This window comes from Sapajus apella, unplaced genomic scaffold (genome assembly GCF_009761245.1).
Source record: "Sapajus apella isolate SASKATOON/1434 unplaced genomic scaffold, GSC_monkey_1.0 scaffold6, whole genome shotgun sequence".
NCBI lineage: Eukaryota > Metazoa > Chordata > Mammalia > Primates > Cebidae > Sapajus > Sapajus apella.
Window position 1 is genome coordinate 25,199,273 of NW_022436946.1, and position 25,295 is coordinate 25,224,567.

The following is a 25,295-nucleotide window of genomic DNA, read 5'->3' on the forward strand; positions in this document are numbered from 1 at the left end:
TTAACAGGACCATATGCTACAATCAAGTAGAATGTATCCCTAGGCTGTAAAGTTGGTCCAACATACAAAAATCAATTAATGTAACATACCACATTAACAGAATGAAGGAATTTTAAAATCTTAAGATCAGCTTAATGGTGCAGAAAAAGGCATTTGACAAAATTCACCCCTGTTTAATGATAAAAACATTCAACAAACTATGAATAGAAGAAAATTATGCCACTATAACAAGGACCATATATGAAAAGCTCACTCACAGCTAACCTCATGCTTACTGGTGAAAAATGGAAAGTTTTTTCTCTAAGATCAGGGACAAGACAAGGATGCCCACTCTTGCCACTTTTATTCAACATTTTACTGGAAGTCCTCACCAAGATATATTAGACAAGAGAAAGAAATAAAAGGCCTCCACATCAGAAAAGAAGAATAATAATATCTGACATAATCTGTATCAAATGCTAAACGTCTCACAAAAACCTGTTAGAACCTAGAAACAAATTCACAAACATGGCAGGATATTAAACCAACATAAAATCAGTTTCATTTCTATACATTGACAACAAATAATCTGAAAGAGAAATTAAGAAAACACCACTTATAATCTCACCTACAGGAATAAAATACTTAAGAATAAACTTAACAAAGGATATCAAAGACTTATACACTGAAAACTATAAAGTATTGCTAAAAGTAATCAAAGACATAAACAAATGGAAAGACATTTTTGTTCATGAATTGGAAAAACTTTTGTTAAAAATGTTAATAGTACTGAAAAATCTACAAATTCAATGAAATCCCTATCAAAACACAATGGCTTTTTTTTTTGTAGAAATAGAAAAAATATTCTAATAGTCATATGAAACCACAAAGACCCTCCAATAGCCAAAACAATCTTGATAAATGAAAACAAAGTAGAGGGCTCACACTTCCTGACTTTGAAACATATTACAAAGCTACAATAATCAAAACATATGGCTCTGGCATAAAGACAGACACATATCAACTAATGAAACAGAGTAGAGAGCCCCAAAAAGCCAAAATAAGGCATATAAAGTCAAATGATTTTTGACAAAGTTTTCAAGACTACACAATCGTGAAAGGATAGTCTCCTCAACAAATGATTTTAAGAAAAGTAAATATCCACGTGCAAAAGAAAGAACCTGAACTAACATAACATAACAAAAACCAAATAAAAATGGAATAAAGACTGAAGAAGCTCTAAAACTCCTAGAAGATACGTAGGTAGAAAACTTCACAGAATTGGTTTTGGTAACGATTTCTTTGATATGAAATCAAAAGCACAAGCAACCACACAAAATGGACAAGTTAGGCTTTAAAATAGAAGGTTCTACACAGCAAAGGAAATAATCAACAGAGTAAAAAGGCAATCTAGAAAATGGTGGAAAATATTAGTAAACCATATATCAGATAATGGGTTAATATCTCATATAAAATACATGAGAAACCTCTACAACATAATAGTGGAAAAAATAACCTTATTAAAAAATGGGCAAAAACTTTAGTAGATATTTCTTCAAAAAAGACACTCAACTAGCCAATAGGTATATGAAAAGAGTTCACATCACGAATCATCAGAGAAATACAAATCAAAACCACAGTGAGATATCGCCTCATACTTGTTAAGATGGCCATTATTAAACAACAACCAAACAGAAAATAACAAGTGTTGGCAAGGAGGTGGAGAAACCGGAACCCCTGTGTACTGATGCTTGGAATGTAAAATGGTATAACAGAATACAGTTCTCAAAAAATTAAAAGTAGAACGACCATATCATTCAACAATTCCACTTTTGGATATTTAGCCAAAGGACTGAAAATGGCATCTTGAAGGAACATCTGCATCCCCATGTTTACTGCAGCACTTTTCACAATAGGCGAGATACGAAATCAACCTAAATATCTGCTGACAGGTGAATGGATAAAGCAAATGTGGTATATATATACCATGGAATGTTTTTCAGCATTAAAAAGAACATCCTATTATATGCAACAATAGAGATGAAATTAGAGGATATCATGCTTAATGAAATAAGCCCATCACAGAAGGACAGATACTACATGATTCCTCAGATATGAGTTATCTAAAGTAATCAGACTCATAGAAGCAGGGAGTAGGATGGTGGTTGCCAGAAGCTGGGGGAAGGGAGAAAATAAGGAGTTGCTATTCAATGGGTATACATTTTCAGCCATGCAAGATGTAAAGTTTTAGAGATCTGCTGTACAACACTGTGCATATAGTAGGCAGCCGCATCTTTGACATTTCAAACTTTGTTGAGAGGGTGGATTTCACGTCATGTGTTTTTGACAACAATTAAAAGTACCCTATGAAATAAGGAGTATTGTTATGCTTATTACAGATGAGGAAACTGAAGCTTAGAGAAGATGCCTAACTTTTTTCTCTGTACCTTTTATATACAGCTTCAATAATCTGAGATGTTGAATCTTCTTCTTTGTCAAGACATTTTTTAAGCTTATTATTTAATATTCAGTTATATCTACTCCTTTCCTTATTCCACACTTAGCCTCATCATCAAAAGCTTACTTCTTTTTCCAGAAAGCCCTGAAGAATATTTAGTATACTATAAATACTCATGGAAGATCAATCTAACAGACTTTTCTTTTTATGGAACATAAAGATGCTCTGACTAAAGTTCCTCTTTTGTTCTTTGGAATAAAAGATATCTCCCTTACCTTTCAAAGTTTCGACTACACAGAGTTAAAAGCACTGTCCAATAGTCATAGAGACTTGACTGATGGACAAAAATTCAGAAGCAGACACAATTTAGCAAAATCCAGTCTGAGAGTTTTTTTCCAGTAAGATCTTTTTAATGTTAGAAGGGTGAAAGAGATGGCAACAGTTCCCACATTGGACACTCCTGTAGACAACTTTGGCAAGAATTTATTTCATGCCCAATATTCTTACAAATCATCTTCTTCATGATGACAGTGGAGGCAACTTAGCTTTCTGGCTCACAAGGTTTGATTTCCTCTGTTATTTGGAGGCGTAATTCTTTCATCTCAGTTCTCTGAGTCCTAGAGCAATATCTGAAAGTACTATGAAATGTAATTTTCTCCCCAGACTAAGAATCTAGTAAGTGGTAGAAGACTTAAGAATGACATTCTAGTTTACTTCATAAATATTTAGAACAGTTTCTTCTCTCTCTCTCTTTTTTTAAATGGGCTCACAGACAGGAGAAAAAAAATCAAACTTTTGTATAGTTCTTGGTGGCCAATCTAATATTAAAGCTAACTGCCCCATTCTGTACTTAGAATGACCTCAGTCTGTAACTAACTGGATTGCCTCCAGAGTCATCTATAATTTAATTATATTTATCCCAGCTCACCTAGAACTGAAAATGAAATGGTGACTTTGGTTTGTGAGGCCAGAATCAATAGCCATTAAGAAAATGAGATTTTTTAAATCTAAGAAAAAAAAAACCAAGTACCTAAAATATCCCTTGCATCAGCTTCTATATACTCAGACAATGCATGGATGGTGAAATTTTTATCATGATGCACTATAAAGCTTTTATACCTGGAAAGAAATGGGTTAAGGCAAAAGCAGACTGTTGATCAGAATAAGAGCTAAAAGTTAAGCTTTCAGAGTATTTTGAACGTATGTGGCACATTTAGATAGGAAGACAGATCCTAAGGAAGGACAGAAATAGATGAAAGCTATAGATGAGAAGAAAATCCTGTGTAAGCCAAGTGTATGAGTTTCTCTCACCATGTCATTGGCATCATGTAAATGCCAGACATCATTTTATACACAGTTTAGATATAGCAGATGTTGGCATTTAAGTATAGTTTGCTATGAGAGAAAATTGCCCTTGAATGGAAAAGGAAGTTTACTGGAAGAGAAAAATAATTTCCTCAGTTAACTTTATAACCTCAATAATAGAATTGTTTTCAACCAGAGGTTGCGGGGTGGGAAAGGAGGAGAGATATAATGATACCTCAATTCCAATCTAAAAAAGGGAGAAAATCAGCTTCAGTTTAAATTGTGATGTGTGGGTTGTATACACAGAACTTTCTCCTCCCTCTCTTCTCAAACCTTAAGGCTTCATGTTAAATGAAACAAATCACATCCTTCATGGTTCTGCTCTGTTTGGTACAGCTGCTTGCTGCAGGTGGTGCCCTAAAAATATATTGTTTGTTTATTTTGCAATATAGCAATCTGCAGAGTGGTACCTAAAAGTGCAACTGCTCCCTTCTCTTGCTATTGGTGAACCAAATGATGAAAGACTAAGGCCTCTGCTAAACCTAGCGTGAAAAGGCCCAAATAACAGGCACAGGTACTACTTGAGGCTCAGCTTCTGATAAGTTCCATTTTCTTTGGATTCGTGAAGCAAAGCTGATGGGCAGATCATTTATCATCAGAGCTTCCAACTGAGTGTCAGTGAAACAAAGCCAGGCAACAAACTGCCTTTCTTGGGAGAATCATTGTTCTTCTCTGGAGATTAACATCTGTAAGCATATGGGATATAAAAGAAAAATATCTATTATGCAATACACACACACACACACACACACGCATGCATACACACACACACAGAAAGCAAAAGCAAAGATTAATCTCAGGTAAATGTTCTTGCAGATATACTTAACAGCACTTTCAGCGATTCTTAATTAATAACTTAAATGATCAAGTAATTTTCCCAGACACACTCTCATGGTATTCAGATTTAATCTCACTTTACAGTGCTGTTGAACTCATTGCAATAATTTATATGTGAAGATGTTCTATAAACTATGTTTAAAATAATGCTATACAAAATCATATTTTATTAACATTATTCTATACTTTTCTCATTGAGTGAATCTCTAAGAACACTCTTGAAAATTTCAATATTTTTATGAACTAATCTGTACAGAGGAAAGAGTGATGATAATGAGTCATGTCAATCAATCTTTGGCAAGGTGTGGCTTACCATAAAAATGCTACTTAAAATCAACAAGATTCTGGATAATAGATTTTATAATCAAATGAATGAATAAAAACAGTGATTTTCTAGAAACAAAAATATTGGCTTCTGGCAATCAAGTAACTGACATTTCCCTAAGATTTAGTGACATAGTAATGCATTTGGATTATCTTGAGATTGGTGGAAAAATAATTGTGGTTTTTGCCATTACTTTTAAATGGCAAAACCGGGATTACTTTTGCACCAACCTACATGGGAGGAGATAGAAAACAGAGTGAAGATGACAGCATGATTCCAACCTTCAGATATGGGGATGATGATATTAATCCTGACAGTGATAGAGAGGAGGACAGAAAGGGGAAGATTTGAGAGGGGGAGTAGTAAGTTCAATGTCGGACTTGTCGGGCTTATCAGGCAGAATAAAACAGATAATTGGAAGATGGTGAAAGGATTCCCTGTTCAATAAATGGTGTTGGGAAAACTGGCTAGCCATGTGCAGAAAACTGAAACTGGACCCCTTCCTGACACCTTAAAGTAAAGTTAACTCCAGATGGATTAAAGACTTAAACGTAAGACCTAACACCATAAAAACCCTAGAAGACAACCTAGGCAGTACCATTCAGGACATAGGCATAGGCAAGGACTTCATAACTAAAACACCAAAAGCATTGGCAACAAAAGCCAAAATAGACAAATTGGATCTAATTAAACTCCAGAGTTTTTGTACAGCAAAAGAAACAATCATTAGAGTGACCAGCAACCAACAGAATGGGAAAACGTTTTTGCTATCTAGCCATCTGACAAAGGGCTAATATCCAGAATCTACAAAGAACTAAAACAGATTTACAAGAATAAAACAAACCCATCCAAAAGTGGGAGAAGGATATGAACAGACACTTTTCAAAAGAAAACATTTATGCAGCCAACAAACATATGAAAAAATGCTCATCATTACTGGTCATTTGAGAAATGCAAATCAAAACCACATTGAGATACCATCTCATGCCAGTTAGAATGGCGATCATCAAAAAGCCTGGAGACAACAGATACTGGAAAGGATGCAGAGAAATAGGAACACTTTTACACTGTTGGTGGGAGTGTAAATTAGTTTAACCATTGTGGAAGACACTGAGGTGAATCCTCAAGGACCTAGAAACAGAAATTCCACTTGACCCAGCAATTCCATTACTGGATATATACCCAAAGAATTATAAATCATTCTATTATAAAGCCACATGCACATGTATGTTCACTGAGGCACTGTTTACAATAGCAAAGACTTGGAACCAACCCAAATGTTCATCAATGATAGACTGGACAAGGAAAATGTGTCACATATACAACTTTGTAATACCATGCAGCCATAAAAAACAATGAGTTCGTAGCCTTTGCAGGGACATGGATGACTCTGGAAACCACCATTCTCAGCAAACTGACACAAGAACAGAAAATCAAACACTGCATGTTCTAACTCATAGGCGGCTGTTGAACAATGAGAACACATGGACACAAGAAGGGGAGCATCACACACTGGGGTCTGTTGTGGTGGGGGGGGTAGGGGAAGGACAGTGGTGGGTGGGGAGAGTGGGAGGGATAACATGGTGAGAAATGCCAGATACAGGTGACAGGGGGATGGAGACAGCAAACCACCTTGTCACTATGCAACAATCCTGCAAGATCTGCACACATACCCTAGAACCTAAAGTACAATTAAAAAAAAAAAAAAAGGAAAAAGAAAAAGAATAAAAAAGAGAAAAAGTTGAAAAATAAATGTAATACCAGTTCAAATGTGAGAAATGGAGGTGGAGAGAATGACTAGATTCTGAAAGAATGCGGGGAATCTTTTAACGAAAGAGGAGAATTTAAGAAGTCAAAGGGAAGAAGAAAAAGATATGTAAGCTAGCTTCCTTTTAAGAATAGTAATATGCATTTATTGACTGCATACTCGGCTATACCTACCTGGTCAGAGCTCCAGACATGCCCGCCTGACTAGAGGTCTCTACTCTGAATGTCTTCCTACCTATAATGCTCCTTTCCCAAATATCCACATGGATCAGTCCTCACTGCAGTCAGATCTTAGCTCAAAAGTCACCTATCCAGAGTAGCCTTCCCTGGCCATTCTCTGATGGCTCTCTTTTACCTTATCCTACTTTATTCATCAACAGAACAGCTACCCTACTGGACATACTATATATATTCACTTGCCTCTCCTCACAAGAATTTAAGTTGCATGACAGCAAAGACTTTGACCCTGTATATTTGGCACTTTATACCAACGTGGGGTGGGGCAGAGGCACTCAGTGAATATTTAATGAGTAAATGAAGGAATGTAAACCTGTTTCTAACTCCAAGCAGTTAAAGAGTATGGGGGAATACAATGCCATTGGTTGCCCTAAATCCAGACCCTGATGAAGTTCCTGCCTGTATTCCAAGACAGCAACTATAATCTATTACTCCACATACTACCCTGGTGATAAGCTGTCATGTGTACCCTATCATATAGACACAATATATTGCCCAGAAGAAAAATCCATACTACTGCTGGGATGTGGGTCTTCCAAATCCCAGTTAAATTATCACAGCAACTTTGGAGCTTTTAAGACCATAAGTTTGAACCAAAGAAAATGTGGGCACGACATGATTATGTCATATCAATTCAGATCCCAGAGTCACAATTAAAGGACAATGAAGATGTGACCAAACACATTTTGTCATCTATTTTGGTGACTTCTTTACTACGTTTTAATTATCAAACTTTCTTTGACAACTTGCCTCTCATTTTTAAATTGTAAGCAACACAGACATTTCTGTTTGTGAAAAGAGTATATTGCTGAAAAGAAATACATGAACAATTATTGAATCACTGACATGGAAGATATCTGTACCTCACAGTGTAATTTCAGGAAGAGTTGTTGTTATGCTAACATATGGTATGGTAGGACTAAATCAAACTAAACGCGATATTAAACTAAGAGGATGGCATGAAATTAGAATGTGTATGAGTTGAAAAACCAAGACATTAAAAAAGTAAATTAGAACCTACTATTATTCTCTGACAAAGAAATCAATTAAGTTATGGAACAGGAGGCAGAGAAAGTGAAGATGAACTGCTAGAACACACTGAGTCATGAGAGGAAAAAGGAACAGTCTATATTTATCAAATTGTTGATGAAAAGCTAATCAAAAATAAGAGGTAGAGGTATTGGAAATCAATAAAGGAGAATGGAATAACTCATAAATTTCAGGATATAAGAGGAGATAAAGAAACTCAAAACATCCTTGAAGACAGGACACTACTTCAGTCCATGGTTCTAGAGCCATATTTTCAATTAGCACTAACCAAAATAATTATGTGAAAAATAACTGTCTCCTTGAGTATAATAAAGTGTAATATTATGAATTAAGTTAGGAGATTACAAGTAGTATATATATATATATATATAAACTTGTGGTCTTGACTCTCAGGGCCACTGCTTGATAGGAGTTTGACAAAATGAACGACAGTCAGGACAAGCGTCAGAGAGAAACAAATGGCAGTTAGGACAGAAGCAGCCACAATGCCATGAACAGAGGAAAACGCAAGAGAATAATAAGAACTAGGAATCAGGTATCTTGCTGTATAGAAGAATGTGTGAGCTGATAAAAGGAGAGTTTTCAATCCTAGTTATAAGATTGGTGAAAGCAAAATGTACGGAAGGAATGCCACCAATGGCTCTTCTTTTACTGAGTAAAAACTACTTAGCTTAAGTGTGTTTGCCCATATTTTTAATTATTTTTCCCACAAGTATAACATACTAGATAATGAATCATCCCTCAAGTTTCAGCTGTCATTATAAATCATATTTATATCCTTCCTTTAAGAATTTCTTCCACTTATTTGAAAACACTAACATGTCCTACTATTATTTTTCTATCACCATGTTTAGGTTCCCATGAAGAGGACATTGCCATTAAGATATATTTTAAAAACCTTTGTATCATAATAATTGATGAGGACAGGAAAAATATCCTAAAAGACAGTAATATTTTATAAAGAATTAGGAAGAAGGTTGTTTTTTTTTTTTTTTTTTTTCTTTTTTTGAAGCAGAGTTTTGCTCTTGTTGCCCAGCTTGGAGTGCAATGGCATGATTTCGGGTCATCACAACCTCTGCCTTTTGGGTTCAAGAGATTCTCCTGCTTCAGCCTCCTGAGTAGCTGGGATTACAGGCATGCACCACCACATCCAGCCAATTTTTTTTATTTTTAGTAGAGATGAGGTTTCTCTGTGTTGGTCAGACTGGTCTTGAACTCCCGACCTCAGGTGATCCACCCATCTCGGCCTCCCAAAGTGCTGTGATTACAGGTGTGAGCCACCACGCCTGGCAGGACAATGACCTTTCATTCAAGGCCAACAACTTGTAATGTTTTTCAAAAAATGCTGTATTTTAATATATCTTCATATATTTACTTATTTCTGAAATAATTTATAATTTAATATACTTCACTTATTTCTTCCTGAAATAATTTTAAGTTTATAAAATCAAATATAAAATCAGATCATACATTGTTTATTGCTCTATGCAAAGAATTTCAACCTTTAAATCTCACATTACTAAGAAAACACAGTTATTGGTGACTTTTTTTGGAACATAAAATCCTTACTACTATCTTAAATGTATTGGTATTTTTGTTCCTTGATGTTTTCAAACATTTCCATAGAATATGATATAATTAGAAAGTAAGCAAGTGCTTCAAACAAGTATATATAGAAAAAGGTATTGCATCCTGATAATAATAGTTGATGTGGGATAAAATTTGCTCCTGTGTAGGGTAGTGGTGATCTACACTAAATATTATTACACTAGCTTTAAGAATCACAGTTCTACCTGGGGAGTAAGTAAACTTAGCAGGATTTAGTTCGTTTCTGTATAGCACTGTGAGTTGGCCTGAAAAGGTAATAGTATTCTCAATGTGCAGTGGAAGAAACTGAGCTAAAGAGAAAATAAATAATATTACCTTTATTTTTTTCAAGGCAATTTCTTAAACACTATCTCATTTAGTTCATAATTACAAAATAGTTTATTATACAACTGGGTGTAAGGCTTAAGGACTGTTAATCCCAGCCTGTGAATATTTTACCTTATATTTCTAAATTTGCAAATAGGGAATACCCGAGAATATTAAAAGCAAAAAAAAAAAACAAACAAAAAAAAACTTTTAATCTGACTTTAGAGGCTGTTTAAGTTCTTGCACATTGCTAGTTCATGGGCTCACAGAATCACTCACCAATTTACAAGTGCACTTTTCAGTAATAAAGTGAAAGAAAATTTAGAACATGATAACCGTTTAGTGTTTATTTTAACCGAAATTTTATTGACATTATAATCAAGGTGTTGAGCTCTGAAGGGGGTAATATTCAAATAAATTTATTATTATTTGGAGGAATAGAGAATAGATTGGAAAGTTAAACTTGTGCCCATTTCAGAAGTAGCAATAACTTACTTGTTACAATTCAATAATAATAATATTTCTTACTTATTCCGGGATAGATCCAGCCAAAGTTCTGAAATTAGTTTGTAGGTCTTTGCTTATTTAGATGTGTTTTGCAATTGCATACTGTGCCAAGAAATGTCCTTTTCCTATTTGTTTACACATTCATTCTCTTATTTCAGTAACGTTGCCATAGGGAAAACACTCTATTTACATTGATATTTGGTTCTTCTTCTCATATTTTTGCGAATATTTGTATAAACTATTCTGATGTTACAGAAAAACACTTTTATTTTGTTTACTAGATTACTATGTTTTGACAAGCAGCTCTGTGTTTCTGAATTCCCAGGAGAACTAGAGTTGGAATCGTAGGTATAATAATTGAAGCCAAGTAACAACGCTGTTGAACCATCATGGGAACTGGGAAAGAAGCCCAGGTCTAGTCATTCTGTCCATTTTCTATTACAAGTAAAAAGCAGTTTTTTCCAAAGAAGAAAACTGTTGTAGAGCCTTGGATACTGGACTAGGAATCTGAAGAGATAGTTTTTAACTCCAGATCTATACTAACTCACGATTTACTGAGAAATACAGTAAGCACAATATAGATGTACAGATTCATTATTTGATAAAAGGCTAGTTATATGAAAGGCCTGACTCCGCAGTCCTAGAAGGTAAATGACTCTCGGGGCTCGAAAAGGAGTTGATGGAGCAATCAGAGCTGTGATGCCATTCTGGCATTAGAGAATCATCTTCCCTGACTAGATACCATGTGTTTCTGATAATTTAGGACGTAGAAGAATCAGTAGTGAAGAGAAAGGGAAGGCACTAATATTTCTGGTGAAAAATTTGACAAGTGTACCATGTAGGCCCTGCCTCAAGCCTAAGAAAAGAAAACTTCCATGAGCAGGTCATATTATGGTAATCCTTTAAACAACTGAATGGGAAATTTCTATTCTCAGTCAGTGTAGAGAATTACTGACTTACTGTACTGCCCACTTCTGCTCTCATATATTTGGAAAGAATTAGATACTTGAAAACTATGTACATTTGGAATTGATGCTTGATATTTTTAAACATTACTTTAAATGCCAACCTTGTTGAAGATCAGCTGACCATTTTATGTGGGTTTATTTCTGGAATCTATTCTGTTCCTTTGGTCTATATGTTTGTCTTTATGCGATACCATACTGTTTCAATTACCGCGGTTTTTAAAATATTTTGAAATCAGGAAGTGTGATACTTCCAGCTTTGTTATTTCACAAGATTGTTTTGATTATTCAGGGTGTTTTGTGGTTCCATATGAATTTTGGGATTATTTTTTCTATTTCTGTAAAAATGACATTAAGATTTTAGTAGAGATTGCATTGAATCTATAGATCTCTTTGGGTAGTATGGACTGGAGTAATTGGCAGCAAAAGGTCTGTTTATTTTGGCACATGATCAATATTAATAGATGCTAAAGAGACCTCTATATTATTCTTTTAAATAAGTCCAATGAAGTTTGAATATCACTATGATCTGAAATTCATCTTCTTTTATTTAAAGATACAGGTACAAATTCTTGTTTAAAGATTATACATTTTATGTAATTCCTTTTCCTTTTGAACTCCACTCTACTGCTTCCATAGAACATTGTGCTAATGTTTTTTAACTTGAAAGTTTTATATTGATCATTCTATCACAACTTCTCTGCAGAAAATGTGTATGTATATGTATAAATTTGTGTATATGTTAAATATGTATAAACTTAAATTTGATTTTTCCCATGTCCATAAGGCATAAAGTATTAAAAATTTATTCTTGTTTGAGATATCAACACAATTATTATTTTATAAAATTAATCAAAACAATACTGTTTATTATAAATATTGATTAAAACTACTAGGTATAAAATAAAATTTTATTTGAAATGAATTTATTTCTTTTCTTTTTTTTTTTTTTTGAGATGGAGTCTTGCTCTGTCACCTATGCTGGAGTGCAATGGAGTGATCTTGGCTCACTGCAACCTCTGCCTCCCACGTTTAAGCATTTCTCCTGTCTCAGCCTCAGCCTCCTGAGTAGCTGGCATTACAAGCATGTGCCACCATGCCCAGCTAATTTTTGTATTTTTAGTAGAGATGGGGTTTCACCATGTTGGCCAGGCTGGTTCTGAACTCCTGACCTTAAGTGACCCACCTGCCTTGGCCTCCCAAGCTGCTAGTATTGTAAGTGTGGGCTACTGCGCATTAGCAAAAGAATGAGACAGATTTAAGGATGATTCAGTTTCTAGGTTTTTTCTCTTTAAGGTTTAAGCAGTGAAAAATCTTGTTTGCTAAATAGAGAAGAATTGAAGGCTTTTCATTATAATGATGTCACTCAACTCCAGCAAATTTTTCCATGCCACAATTTACATAATTAACTATTACAAAATTTATTTCCAATAGTCTACCAACTGACAAATCTATTAGGTCTTCCTTCAATTTTAAACAAAGGAAATGATTGAAAATTGCCCAATTTGCAACAGCAATTTCTGGAAAGTATATCAAAAATACTACCAAGACATAAACAACTATTAATTATATTCCTAGTTCTTTCTTCTATAGTCACCTAGTTCAACCTGATGAATACAATAACAGTATGGGAAATATTGAAATGCTATTTAATTTCAATATATGTTTTTTAACATAATATTTTCTGTCAGTTTAAGAAATCATGTGCTTTGGGTATTTTTTTGTTCAAACTGTGAAGCTGGAGATCTGGCTAATTTAGTTTATGAAAAATGGCAAAATCTGTAACTTTTACATAATGGAATCATTTTTCTACTGTGAAACAATTCAAATCAAATAATTTTTTTTCTTAAAAAACCTGTTTTAGTTTTTAATTCAAATAAATGTAATGAAGGATATTTCCAAAGCCATGGTAATCACATCACTTCTGAGTGCAGAGTGGCTAGATATAGCCACATACCATTCCCCACTCATCCCTTTAAAGTCACACAAGTTCACAACTAAGGTTTAAAATGCAAAACGTGAATGGCAATATCCTAGGTGACATGGTAGTCAGAATTCAAATCTTAGCAACAAAATTGAATGTTTCCAGAGGCATCAAACAGCAAAATGCACAATAAGGCCAATCCTATGCAGACACCATACACATCAGCTACATCCGAAGAAATACACATGTGCCATTCCCAACACAACCTCAAGTCCACCTGGATAAAGAGGTTCAACGTTTGGAAAATTTCTTCACTAATCGTATCCCTCAGTAAGTCTTAGCCAGCCAAATGGCAAACATAAATTATTAATAGAATAACTAAAGTCATTTGTGACTTTATTGACTCCAATGTACAAATTTTACCTACATCTTCTTTTCCACAATCTGTTGAACAATGACTTTTACCATTTCATGCACTCTGCAAAGTAGAGAGTTTTGGGAACAGATACAACTGAAGGAGAAATTGACATTCAACTATTCTTAGCTATGAAACATGCACCAGGTATTAGAACCTTTTCTAACACCTTTTATGGCTGTCCTGCTCATTTGTTCACTGTTTCTAAGCCAACACTGTGGGAAACAGAAAGCTTACTTACATTTTTTTTACCTAATACCTTCTGCCAGTTGCCTAGAAAACATTCATAGTCAACATGCCATGAACTTAAAGTGTGTCAGAAGTAAAGGAAATAAAGTAGAGGAAATAAAGAAAAAAAAAAACAAGCAATTTGTTTGAAGTTCATATTAAATTTAGGAATATTGATTCTCTGGATGTGGCTACAGAAAGGATAAATTAAGGCCCCCACCCAGATGAATTTTTTGAATTTTAGCATATTTGAATATACATCATTATATCAGCTACTGAAATAAATATTTTATCTTACATTATTCTTTCTGCACATTCGTTTGTAAAACACACACCCTTTTCATTGCTTTTATCAGAGAAAGAAAAGCATAATATGTACATAATAAACGTGAGGCACATCCCTCTTCATTCCCCTCATCTGTGGCAGACATAGCTAATCAATCATGGCATCCTTTGCTGCTGAAGAACTCTGAATTTTTAGACATTGGGAATCCATTACCCATCAGCTGCTGCTGGCATTCAGGTTGAAGACTATTTCCCAGCCTTGGTATGAGAGCATGTTCATTGACCCTATTTATTAGCTAAAATGTCTCAAGAAGAGCTTTTAACCTATTCTGCTGCCCTCAGAGACTGTGACACAGTCAGAGGATTTAATTCATGTGAACATATTTTATAAACCATGCAGTTCCAATCACACATTGAATGAATCTGATTAATTTTTTTGTAACATGAATAATATCTCCCCAGTTGATCTCCTCCTTGGCTCTCCCCACATACATTTATTTTATCTATTTAGAAAATGTGGATTTTTAAATTTTTGGTTTTATTAAAACTGTGAACACCTGAATTCCTTTTGAATGTGCTATCTGATACCAACTAGAAGAAAGGGTGGCTGGAGAAGGAGAAAGCTCGAAATACCACACCTGGCTCATCATTATGGTGTTCTAGCAGTCTTTTCTGCACGGCTGGAAGCTGTGTGATTAATAGCCCCTCGTCCCAATTACATGGATATTATACTTGTCTTCCTTTGGCTGTAGATGGGAGATATCTTACATATGTGTGATGCAAATGTGGGCTTTGTGAATGCTAATTTCAAAATCAGCCAGGAGTTGATTGGCAGAAAACTGAACAACGGAGTGACAGGCTTGCCAGGGTTCAGGAATCTGTGAAAGAAAGGCTGAATGAGGGTAGAGAAAAAGAGCTGTAGAGATTTGGAGTTAATCAAGAGCAGTAGCTGAGAAAGCAGCAGTTTATGAAAGCAGATCTAAGCCAGATATCCTGGAAGAGAGGGCAGTTTCAAAGACTCAGATGAAAACAGTCAGAAGAGTGAGTTCAGCTGACTTTACAAAACTGCATGGATCTAAGAAGCCAAGATTATGCCTTAAACTGCATGAGCCATATTCTTTGTTTACCACATCTCCCAAATGTGCCTGTTTGCACCTGACTTGTACTCTGGGGACCCTTGCTGTATTTTTGACTGTGACATCCTCAATGTCAGAGGTCCTGACACCTTAGTTTCTCTAGATGCCAGAAGGAGACAACCACTCAGGAAGTTTCCCCTAGACTGACTGAATGCAACATTTGATTGTCAAGGAGATGATCTGGGTAACACAAAAACTGAGGAACAGAGATTCAAGACACTATTTCCTCAATTAATCATTACATCAGTGATCAGAATGAAGATAGGAAATTTTGTTTGCAGTGCAGGTTGTTAAATATAAGCCCTTTTTGGTTTGCATTATAAAACTTGAGTTCAGATTTGCTAAATTTTCTGTATAGCAGATGCATTTAACCCAAGCCTGGCTAAATAATAGCAAGCTCAAAAGTAGAAAATGTGTTGAAACTTCTCCAATTAATGGCTTGGCTGTGCAGTTGCTAACTCTGGTGTTCCACAGTCAACACTGCAAAAGTAGCACACCTCTGGAACAAAGAACAGGTGGAAGAGGTACAGGTAAATATGTCACATTCTAGGATGGTTTGCTCAAACTGTTCCTTCACTCCACTGGGGGCAATGCAGACAGGAGAAACAAGAGCCAGTAGCATGAAATATTGGTCACATCTGTTCTTTGGGATAACCCATCCATCTTCTTTGCGCTCTAGCAACCTTGCTTTTACAGATGGTTTTTACTTATGTAAAATTATTTTTACTTTGGGTGTATATGTCAGCTTCAACATATGACTCCATGTCCAAATGTATTTTTTTTTCAGCCAATCCCAGTGTGCCAGCATTTTATGTGGCATTTAATAAATCTGTGAATCTAGTTTACACACACATACACACACAAACTAATTCAAATAACTTCCTAAAATAGTCATAATGTCTATGCACAAAAACTGTATCTTCACATCATCCTTGAAACATAGGTGGAAGTTATCCACAATTTTATGGGTACAGTAAAAATAGGCAGTTCTACAGATAGTAGCTCTACAGTAAAGTTTGCTTAAAACCTCTTTTTAACACATATTTAAAGATATTTTATCTGACCCCAAATCACAGAAATATTTCACTTTTCTCATGTAATTTTCTCATTAGATTACTTGATTTAAATGGATTTTAAAGAGTGAAATGGCTACTTCCATCCTATCAAATCGAACTTATTTTTACTTCTGGATTATCAAACTGAGCGCTTTTGGATTTAAACTATTATAGAAGATTTTGTTAATTGGAAGGAGTGTCTATGGTTGAACCTATTTAAGGGAGATTACTTAGTGCTTTAGCCAGGAACATAATTCAAATGTTCCAGACATCATTTATGCTGATTTCCAAATAAACAGCCCTCCCTCTTTCATGGCCATTCTGTGATAGGGTGGGACTGTGTGACCAATTCAGCACAATGAACTGTGAACAATGAGCCTCTCCTCCTAAGCAGAAGCGTGTGTGTGCCAATGTAGACCCTCCACAGCTATTTTTACTCTCTGGCACAGCAACATGATGATGGAGATACTGGCTACTCCACTAGAATTGTTTCCTTGATCAGTGGAGCCTCCTGCTGACACACAAGAAGAAACCTTTATGGCTTTTATTTAGAGAATTTGGAAGTGTTTACTAACATAGCATACTAGCTGACTTAGTCTATCACAACACACACACGCACACACACACACACACACACAAAATACACACATCCCATTAAAAATCTAACAAGGATATATTAGTTATACAATCTAAACACCCACACACTCACATAGTTTTTTTCTTAAATTCCAGAAGAATTTTATGTTTCTCTGAATTTTATGCCACTCTACCCAGAACCCATTATTTCTTGTTATTAAAGAATTGTGAGCCAATATCATTTCCAAAATATTTAACTAAAGAGGTAACAAGCAGGTTCTACTTGCATCATTTGTTGTTAACAGCTTTAAGACTCTGCACATCAGTTGCATATCTGCATAGAATCTAAGAAAAATATATGCAGTTCTGCATTTAAGATCTGTAATGAATAAATGGATTAATATGTCAGAAAGTTGCCTTAACTTTATAAATTTCATTATTACGCAGTTTTCCTTCTTGAGAAAGGGGTGTTTTAATTTATCTCTTTGTCATAGTAATACAATGTTAAATCATATATTTTGTATAACATAGGCATATGCAATACAATATGTTATTTGTAACTCCTACTGCCTCCTGGTAGAAGGAGGGGTTTGTTTTTTTTTTAAATCAACACAGTACTATGAAAAATGGGGGCATGAATGTTTTAGAAGTAGGATCTATAGAAAATGTTAATTTTTTTCTGAGAAAAAAGTGGGAGATTAAAGGTGATGGATGTTGCCTGGGAGAAATCTAAGAAGGAAGAAGGAGGTAGGGCAAATGAAAAAGAGAAATCCCAGGGCTAGCTGAACAGCCAAAAGAAGTGCTAGAAGAGAAAACAACTATTGAAATCTTACAAATTTGAGTATTGTAGAATGTTAGTTATGAAAAAATATCTGATCATCCCTTCAGAATCCTTAGAAAAGTCTACCAAAAGTCAAGTAATCACATCTTGATTGATTGGATTTCCTCTGTAAAATGCTGATGATAACAAAGACTATTTACTAATTGCTGAAGAAAATCAATATGCTAAGTCTGGGGGAAGGTTTGGTTTAACCTGACATTTTCCTGTTAAAAGTCGCATTAATGAGGAAAAAGCAAAAAAGGCCACACTTTACCCATAGATTCCATTTGTACGCACTGAGTTTGCACAGAAATAAAACAACCCCGGAGGCACTAGAAGGAGTGGTTGGCTGTCAACACTTACTGCGAGGACAATCTGCAGGGAACTATGAGCCACTTCTATGTACTGGTACTCCAGCAAACACCCTGAGACCGTGATGTAGCGATGGTCTTCTGGAGCCCAGTCTGGGGCGGGTGTCACTGACGTCACCGTACATCCTGGTCCATTCTCCATCCACCAAGATCGGTGCATTGAAATATTAAAAGTCAGGATAAGGTCTGTTTCCTGCAAGAAGGCAATTTATAAGGATGAGAATTACTCTATAAATGTTAATCAGTTTAGTTGGGACTGACTTTCTTTGACTTTCCCATTTGGAAATGTGGCATTTTTTTTTTCCTACCCCATACTGTATTTTACAAAAAGCAAGGACACATCTAAAGTAATTATGCATCTATGGATTCATCCCACTTATGAAGGTTTTTCCTCACTATAATAATATAGATGAAATTATTTTATTAGAGAAATTCCTAATGATTTATATTACTAATAATTTATATTAATTGTAACACCTTTTAAGAATTGCATATATTACAGAGGGAATGATTTAAACTTTTATCAAGTGAAGTTCATGCTATTCCAAATCCGCTTTATTTTTTTCTCTCCAAATGTTTACTATTCACACATTTTAAATCTTAAAACTATACTTCAGTTCTGCAACATTTAACATAATATTGTGACTAATGCTTGAATTTATAAGACCTTTACTTAAGAAAACACAAGATTACTTGCTTTCTCACCCTTCCTATTATTTCAGCAAATCAGTTTCTCTTCAATCTTATCAATTTTTGTGAAATTGATCATAATATTTCTTAAGAATTAAGAAGTAAATATTCTTTAGGAAATATTTTCAAATTCTTGCAGGGTGGAGATAACAAGTAAATTATTTAGATGAAGTTCACCATGTTAGGTGATACACAGCTATAAATGAAATAAAAGTAGAGTTTTGCACTGAGAGAGCTTGCAATCACCTATGCCAACTTGGAGCTATCAATGGCACATGGGCAAATGTCTTTCAGGCAAAGAACGGCTAAAGGGAATGTATTAAAAGTATTTTATTATTCAGCAAGTCATGAAGGAAGATAAATTCTAAGAAAGAAAGGTCAGCTATGAGAAATTGCACTATGTCAGTTTCAGTGATAGTTACGGCCACAAGGTAATAGGTGCCAAGCACTCCCTCCAAAGTGAGGTTCTGATGGACTAGACAGACCTATAGATAATGTTTTAAATCATTGTTTGTGGCCAGGGAATTTGGAGACTGCAAGTAGGACTTTGGAGAAAGGTGTGCTATGAATGTCATCATCTCCATGGTGGCAGTTGGGTGGGGTTGGGGTGATCTGTCTTTTTCACAAGCCTATTGAGAAAAGCTTCAAAGTATCCTTTGGAATCTAGGAAACACAGCAACTAGTATCTGGCTCAGGCCTGATAAATCTCAAAATAGAGCCTGTGGCTAGAGCTACCTGCTAAGTGGTCAGACAAAAATTAAGCAGTATGTGGAAGGAAAGTGCACTGCTACATGTAGTGGATCTAAAGTAATGATCCTTGGTAGCAGATGTGGGCTGTAATGAGAGAGCGCTAACATGGTCTTTCTCCCAAGGATGTCCAAGAAGACCAGTGGGTAGGTGGTAAATGGCTGAATCTTTACCATCACCTATTCCTAAGGCATGAGAGAGGGAGTGTAATATAGTAAGCATGGAAGACACATCAACTAAATCATGTACCTACAAGTGAGATATTTAATGCAATGCAGGGTTTCTGAAAACCCCAGAGAATTGTTTTGAGACACTTTTCAATTTCATTAGCCACCAAACTCTCCTAGTACCTATATATCTCTCCTGCTCCCTTATCTCTTCTCCATTGTTATACTCCAAGCACGGTGGGGTCTTGAGATCTCAGATAATAGTTGTGAGACAGGGATGGGATTAGTTAGTAATGGCTGAAGTCAAACGGAACATACAACTTTTCCCTACTGGAAGGAAGAAGTTTAATTTTGAATAAAATTTGGATATTTTATTATAATGCCGGCATATTAATATCTAAACAGAGACTACTTGGAAACTACAGTGACTTTGGATAACTTTTTGTTATCTGGAAGTAAACACAAAAGTAGGACATCTGCTATTTATTTTATGTGATGGTAGCAGAAGAATCAGGTCCGTGGGTAGCCCTGCAGGGGAAATCATGAAAAAGAAATGGTTTTTATGTTATTTTTCTCAGAGTCATACTAATTTCAGGTTTGGTTACCAAAGCAAACTGGAGAAATTCCCAGGGCCTAAGAGAAAAAAGAAAAGCATTCAAAAGGGCAACCAATAAGAGACTAAGCTGTGAGGGCAGCCAGACTTGGACAGCTTAGCAAAAACACAATTCAGTTCCCTAATCACTGCAAATATCTAACATACATAGCCCAAGGTCTCAGTAAACCTCCCTCTCTCACAGGAAGTCAACATCAACTGAGGTTTCATTTGAAACAACGGTAAGGAGGATTTTCTGAGACTTAGAACTTGGTTATTTGCATTATTGCTCCTCATCTGTTGAAGCAAAATTCATTTACCATACAAAGCTAGATGATTCAATAAACGACTATGCACGAGTTTATTGGGGTTAATCATAATTGCAAACAGGACTAGAGCCCAAAGCAGTGACAGTGAAAATATGCTTGTGAGCTATAAGACAGAGCAGTGGTTCAGATAGGGAACTATCCCATTATGCCGGTGCTGTCATGGATTTTGCAATGGAAGTCCCTTGTCCTTGGAAGCCTCTTAGTCCCAGCACACCAGGACGGTTAGTCACCATAGCTGCAGAGACAAGTTTTTAAAAAGAATTGACGTAAGTTGACTATTTTGCCCATTAGAGCTGTGGTGATCAGAAGTGCTCATTCATTTAGTAATTATTTATATCCTAACTACTGCCAAAAAAAGAATCTTGTCATAATAAAGCACATATATACTATTAAAACAAGGGTAAAGAGTAAGAGCTAAAAATGAATGGAGATGATAGCTAGTGAGCCAGGAAACCAAGACATGAGTAAGTGCCTCACTTGGATACTCAATTCAGGACTGACTTCTTGGTAATAACAGAGACACAATGGGAACACAGGTATAATTATCTAAAAAAATGACGAATACCATCTCTGTAAGAAAGACAGTCTTTTCTTTCCTAATGCTAATATCTTAAGAGGAATTAACAACTGTATAAATATTTTTATACAAAATATGTATAATGTATCAGATGGCATCTTTAGTTGATTTTTCTTCCATAATTTCAAGAATACTGGCAGGGAATTATGCTGGACTTAACAGACATCTGAGCCATCTTTAGTTCCTCTTTCTAATACAGTTACTCTGTTAGTTTGCTAGGGCTGCCATAACAAAGTGCCACAAATGGGATGGCCTAAGAAGAAACTTATTGTCTCATTGTTCTAAAGGGCAAAATTCTAAGATCGTGGTGTAAGTAAGGTCCTTTCAAAGGGCTTTCTGTGAAGAAGAATCTGTTATGTGCCTCTGATGGTGTGCTGGTAATATTTGGCATTCTGTAGCTTGTAGAAGCATCACTGTAATCTGTGCCTGCATTTCACATGGCAACTTCCCTGAGTGCCAAGCTGTATCCAAATTTCCTTTCTTTAAAAAAAAAAAAAAATAGGCTTACACAGTATGGCCGGCGATATTAGCTAGCACTCGCTCTACTCTCTCTAACGGGGAAGCAGCGGAATACAAGAGACTGAACTGTATCTGCCTCTATTTCCAAAAGACTCACGTTCAACTTTCGCTCACACAAAGCCGGGAAAATTTTATTAGTCCTTTTTTAAAAAAAGTTAATATAAAATTATAGCAAAAAAAAAAAAAGGAACCTGAACTTTAGTAACACAGCTGGAACAATCCGCAGCGACGGCGGCAGCGGCGGGAGAAGAGGTTTAATTTAGTTGATTTTCTGTGGTTGTTGGTTGTTCGCTAGTCTCACGGTGATGGAAGCTGCACATTTTTTCGAAGGGACCGAGAAGCTGCTGGAGGTTTGGTTCTCCCGGCAGCAGCCCGACGCAAACCAAGGATCTGGGGATCTTCGCACTATCCCAAGATCTGAGTGGGACATACTTTTGAAGGATGTGCAATGTTCAATCATAAGTGTGACAAAAACTGACAAGCAGGAAGCTTATGTACTCAGTGAGAGTAGCATGTTTGTCTCCAAGAGACGTTTCATTTTGAAGACATGTGGTACCACCCTCTTGCTGAAAGCACTGGTTCCCCTGTTGAAGCTTGCTAGGGATTACAGTGGGTTTGACTCAATTCAAAGCTTCTTTTATTCTCGTAAGAATTTCATGAAGCCTTCTCACCAAGGGTACCCACACCGGAATTTCCAGGAAGAAATAGAGTTTCTTAATGCAATTTTCCCAAATGGAGCAGCATATTGTATGGGACGTATGAATTCTGACTGTTGGTACTTATATACTCTGGATTTCCCAGAGAGTCGGGTAATCAGTCAGCCAGATCAAACTTTGGAAATTCTGATGAGTGAGCTTGACCCAGCAGTTATGGACCAGTTCTACATGAAAGATGGTGTTACTGCAAAGGATGTCACTCGTGAGAGTGGAATTCGTGACCTGATACCAGGTTCTGTCATTGATGCCACAATGTTCAATCCTTGTGGGTATTCAATGAATGGAATGAAATCGGATGGAACTTATTGGACTATTCACATCACTCCAGAACCAGAATTTTCTTATGTTAGCTTTGAAACAAACTTAAGTCAGACCTCTTATGATGACCTGATCAGGAAAGTTGTAGAAGTCTTCTAACCAGGAAAATTTGTGACCACCTTGTTTGTTAATCAGAGTTCTAAATGTTGCGCAGTGCTTTCTTCGCCCCAGAAGATTGAAGGTTTTAAGCGTCTTGATTGCCAGAGTGCTATGTTCAATGATTACAATTTTGTTTTTACCAGTTTTGCTAAGAAGCAGCAACAACAGCAGAGTTGATTAAGAAAAATGAAGAAAAAACGCAAAAAGAGAACACACGTAGAAGGTGGTGGATGCTTTCTAGATGTCGATGCTGGGGGCAGTGCTTTCCATAACCACCACTGTGTAGTTGCAGAAAGCCCTAGATGTAATGATAGTGTAATCATTTTGAATTGTATGCATTATTATATCAAGGAGTTAGATATCTTGCATGAATGCTGTCTTCTGTGTTTAGGTATTCTCTGCCACTCTTGCTGTGAAATTGAAGTGCATGTAAAAAAAACCTTTTACTATATGAAACTTTACAACACTTGTGAAAGCAACTCAATTTGGTTTATGCACAGTGTAGTATTTCTCCAAGTATCATCCAAAATTCCCCACAGACAAGGCTTTCGTCCTCATTAGGTGTTGGCCTCAGCCTAACCATCTGGAACTGTTCTATTGCTGCCAGAATTTTACATCCAGTTACCTCCATTTTCTAGAACATATTCTTTACTAATGTTATTGAAACCAGTTTCTACTTCATACAGATGTTTTTTGAAAACGCAATTAAAGTTCTTCTTCCATGAGTCAAGTCCTTAAGAAAATGATTCCAGTTACTCATTTTGCATATTTACTATTTTAACATTATTGGACCCTGCATTTTTAGTGCTTTGATTTCTTCCCTCTCCCTGGTGTCTCCCCAAGACCCCAAATAAAGCAATACACTGTTAACACTGTGGGTTTATATACTAATTCTATACCCCAGATGAGAAATGGGGGAGATGGTCCCTGGGCTTAACATTCTTTAAAGGGCATGGGAATTTAGCCTTATTTTTATTGTAATGTGCTCTTTTGGAAAGTAGTTGATTAGCAGGGATGACTCAGAGTCGTAGATTGAGATTAGAGTGTACTGGCTGAACTGTGGAAAACAAACAATTCTGTGTTCCTCAGTAAATGAGATTAGCATCTAATGAGTAGCAAGCCTTTACTAACTTACTAAGTAGTGGTATAAAAGGATTTTTATTTAGTTAATTACCAGAGAGATTTAACATAATTTTGTTCTGGATTCAGTAAATCAAGTCAGCTTGGATCATTCACCTTAACTTTTCCTTTAGCAACCGTTTCCATTAGTGTTCTATAAACTTTGATCCAAAGCAGAATCAATGTCTTTTCATCTTGTGACTTAAAGTTCTGTGACTGTGATGCATGTGAGTGTTCTGACTTCATCTGTTCCTCTAACTATGGTGTTTCCCTCACCATGGCATTCATAGGGTGAAATGTGAATGACTGTCCAGAATGTGAATTGTCCAAATTCAGATAAACATCATGAAGCAGAATACATGAATAAATAAATAAAACATAAAATTCTAAAATAATGGAAAATGCCTAGAAATACAGACTTTCAAGAGTTGGTATCTTAGGTATATTTGCAGATACTCTGGGATTTTAAGGAACTGAGAAAACAGCAAAGTTAACTGAATTTTATATTTATTGTCCTCTAAATATTTTGATAATTTCTGGATTGATGCAGTGATGGTTTTGTTCCTTCCGTATTTATAAATGAAACACCTTTTTTTAGTGTTTCTAAACCTAAAATCTACTTGGTTTGAAATCAAGTGGTTGGAACACTGACTTTTTATTTGAATCATGTTGTTGATTGAAAGTTTCATTGAGGAAGTTTTCAATCAGTGTGATCAATTTGATTCTGTAATGAGCACAGCATCTAATATTTTGAGGTGCTCTGTTTTGAGGACCAATGCTCAAGGTGGACTTTGTTGATACATGATATCCCAATAGATTTGTTGACTTGAGGTCTGGAGGGTTTTTTCCTTTTTTTCTAATAGAATTAAGAATTCTAATGTTGAGAAACTGCACAAAGTTGTGTGGGACAAAGCCTAGAAAGCAGAAATGTAGATTGAATCATCATCTAAAGCATGATGTGATAGAGGAGGGAAAGTTTGGTGCCATAATTTCTCCTTTCACTGGTGTTGGACTTTAAATCAGTTGAAATGTATTTCTGTATCACAATTTACGCTTCATAAAAGTTTAATTGTCTAGTGACATTCAGAAGAAAAAAAAAATAAGGACCTCAGTTGTATTTATCTAGAACCCACTCTAATGACCTCATTAAAACATCTGAAATGATCCTATTTCCACATGAAGTCACATTCTGAGGTACTGGGGGTTAG

General features: G+C 35.7%; 1 protein-coding gene and 1 pseudogene across 11 annotated transcripts in view; one reads left to right on the forward strand and one right to left on the reverse strand.

Moving 5' to 3' along the window:
* The window catches only part of NKAIN2 (sodium/potassium transporting ATPase interacting 2), a 1,033,472-nt gene that overhangs the window by 154,820 nt on the left and 853,357 nt on the right, over nucleotides 1–25,295 (reverse strand). For 9 of the 10 annotated variants that reach the window (XR_004267626.1, XR_004267624.1, XR_004267622.1 and 6 more), the window contains one exon: nucleotides 18,207–18,407. The exons of the other annotated variant lie outside the window; for it this stretch is intronic. Coding sequence is in view for 4 of the 9 variants with exons in the window: in XM_032274376.1 (XP_032130267.1) it covers nucleotides 18,207–18,407 (201 nt within the window). In the remaining 5 variants the exon portion in view is untranslated. The remainder of the gene's footprint in view (nucleotides 1–18,206; nucleotides 18,408–25,295) is intronic. 10 annotated transcript variants of the gene reach the window in all.
* Nucleotides 21,824–25,173, forward strand: LOC116548917 (annotated as a pseudogene). Its single transcript, XR_004267621.1, has one exon. The product of XR_004267621.1 is annotated as an S-adenosylmethionine decarboxylase proenzyme pseudogene (transcript).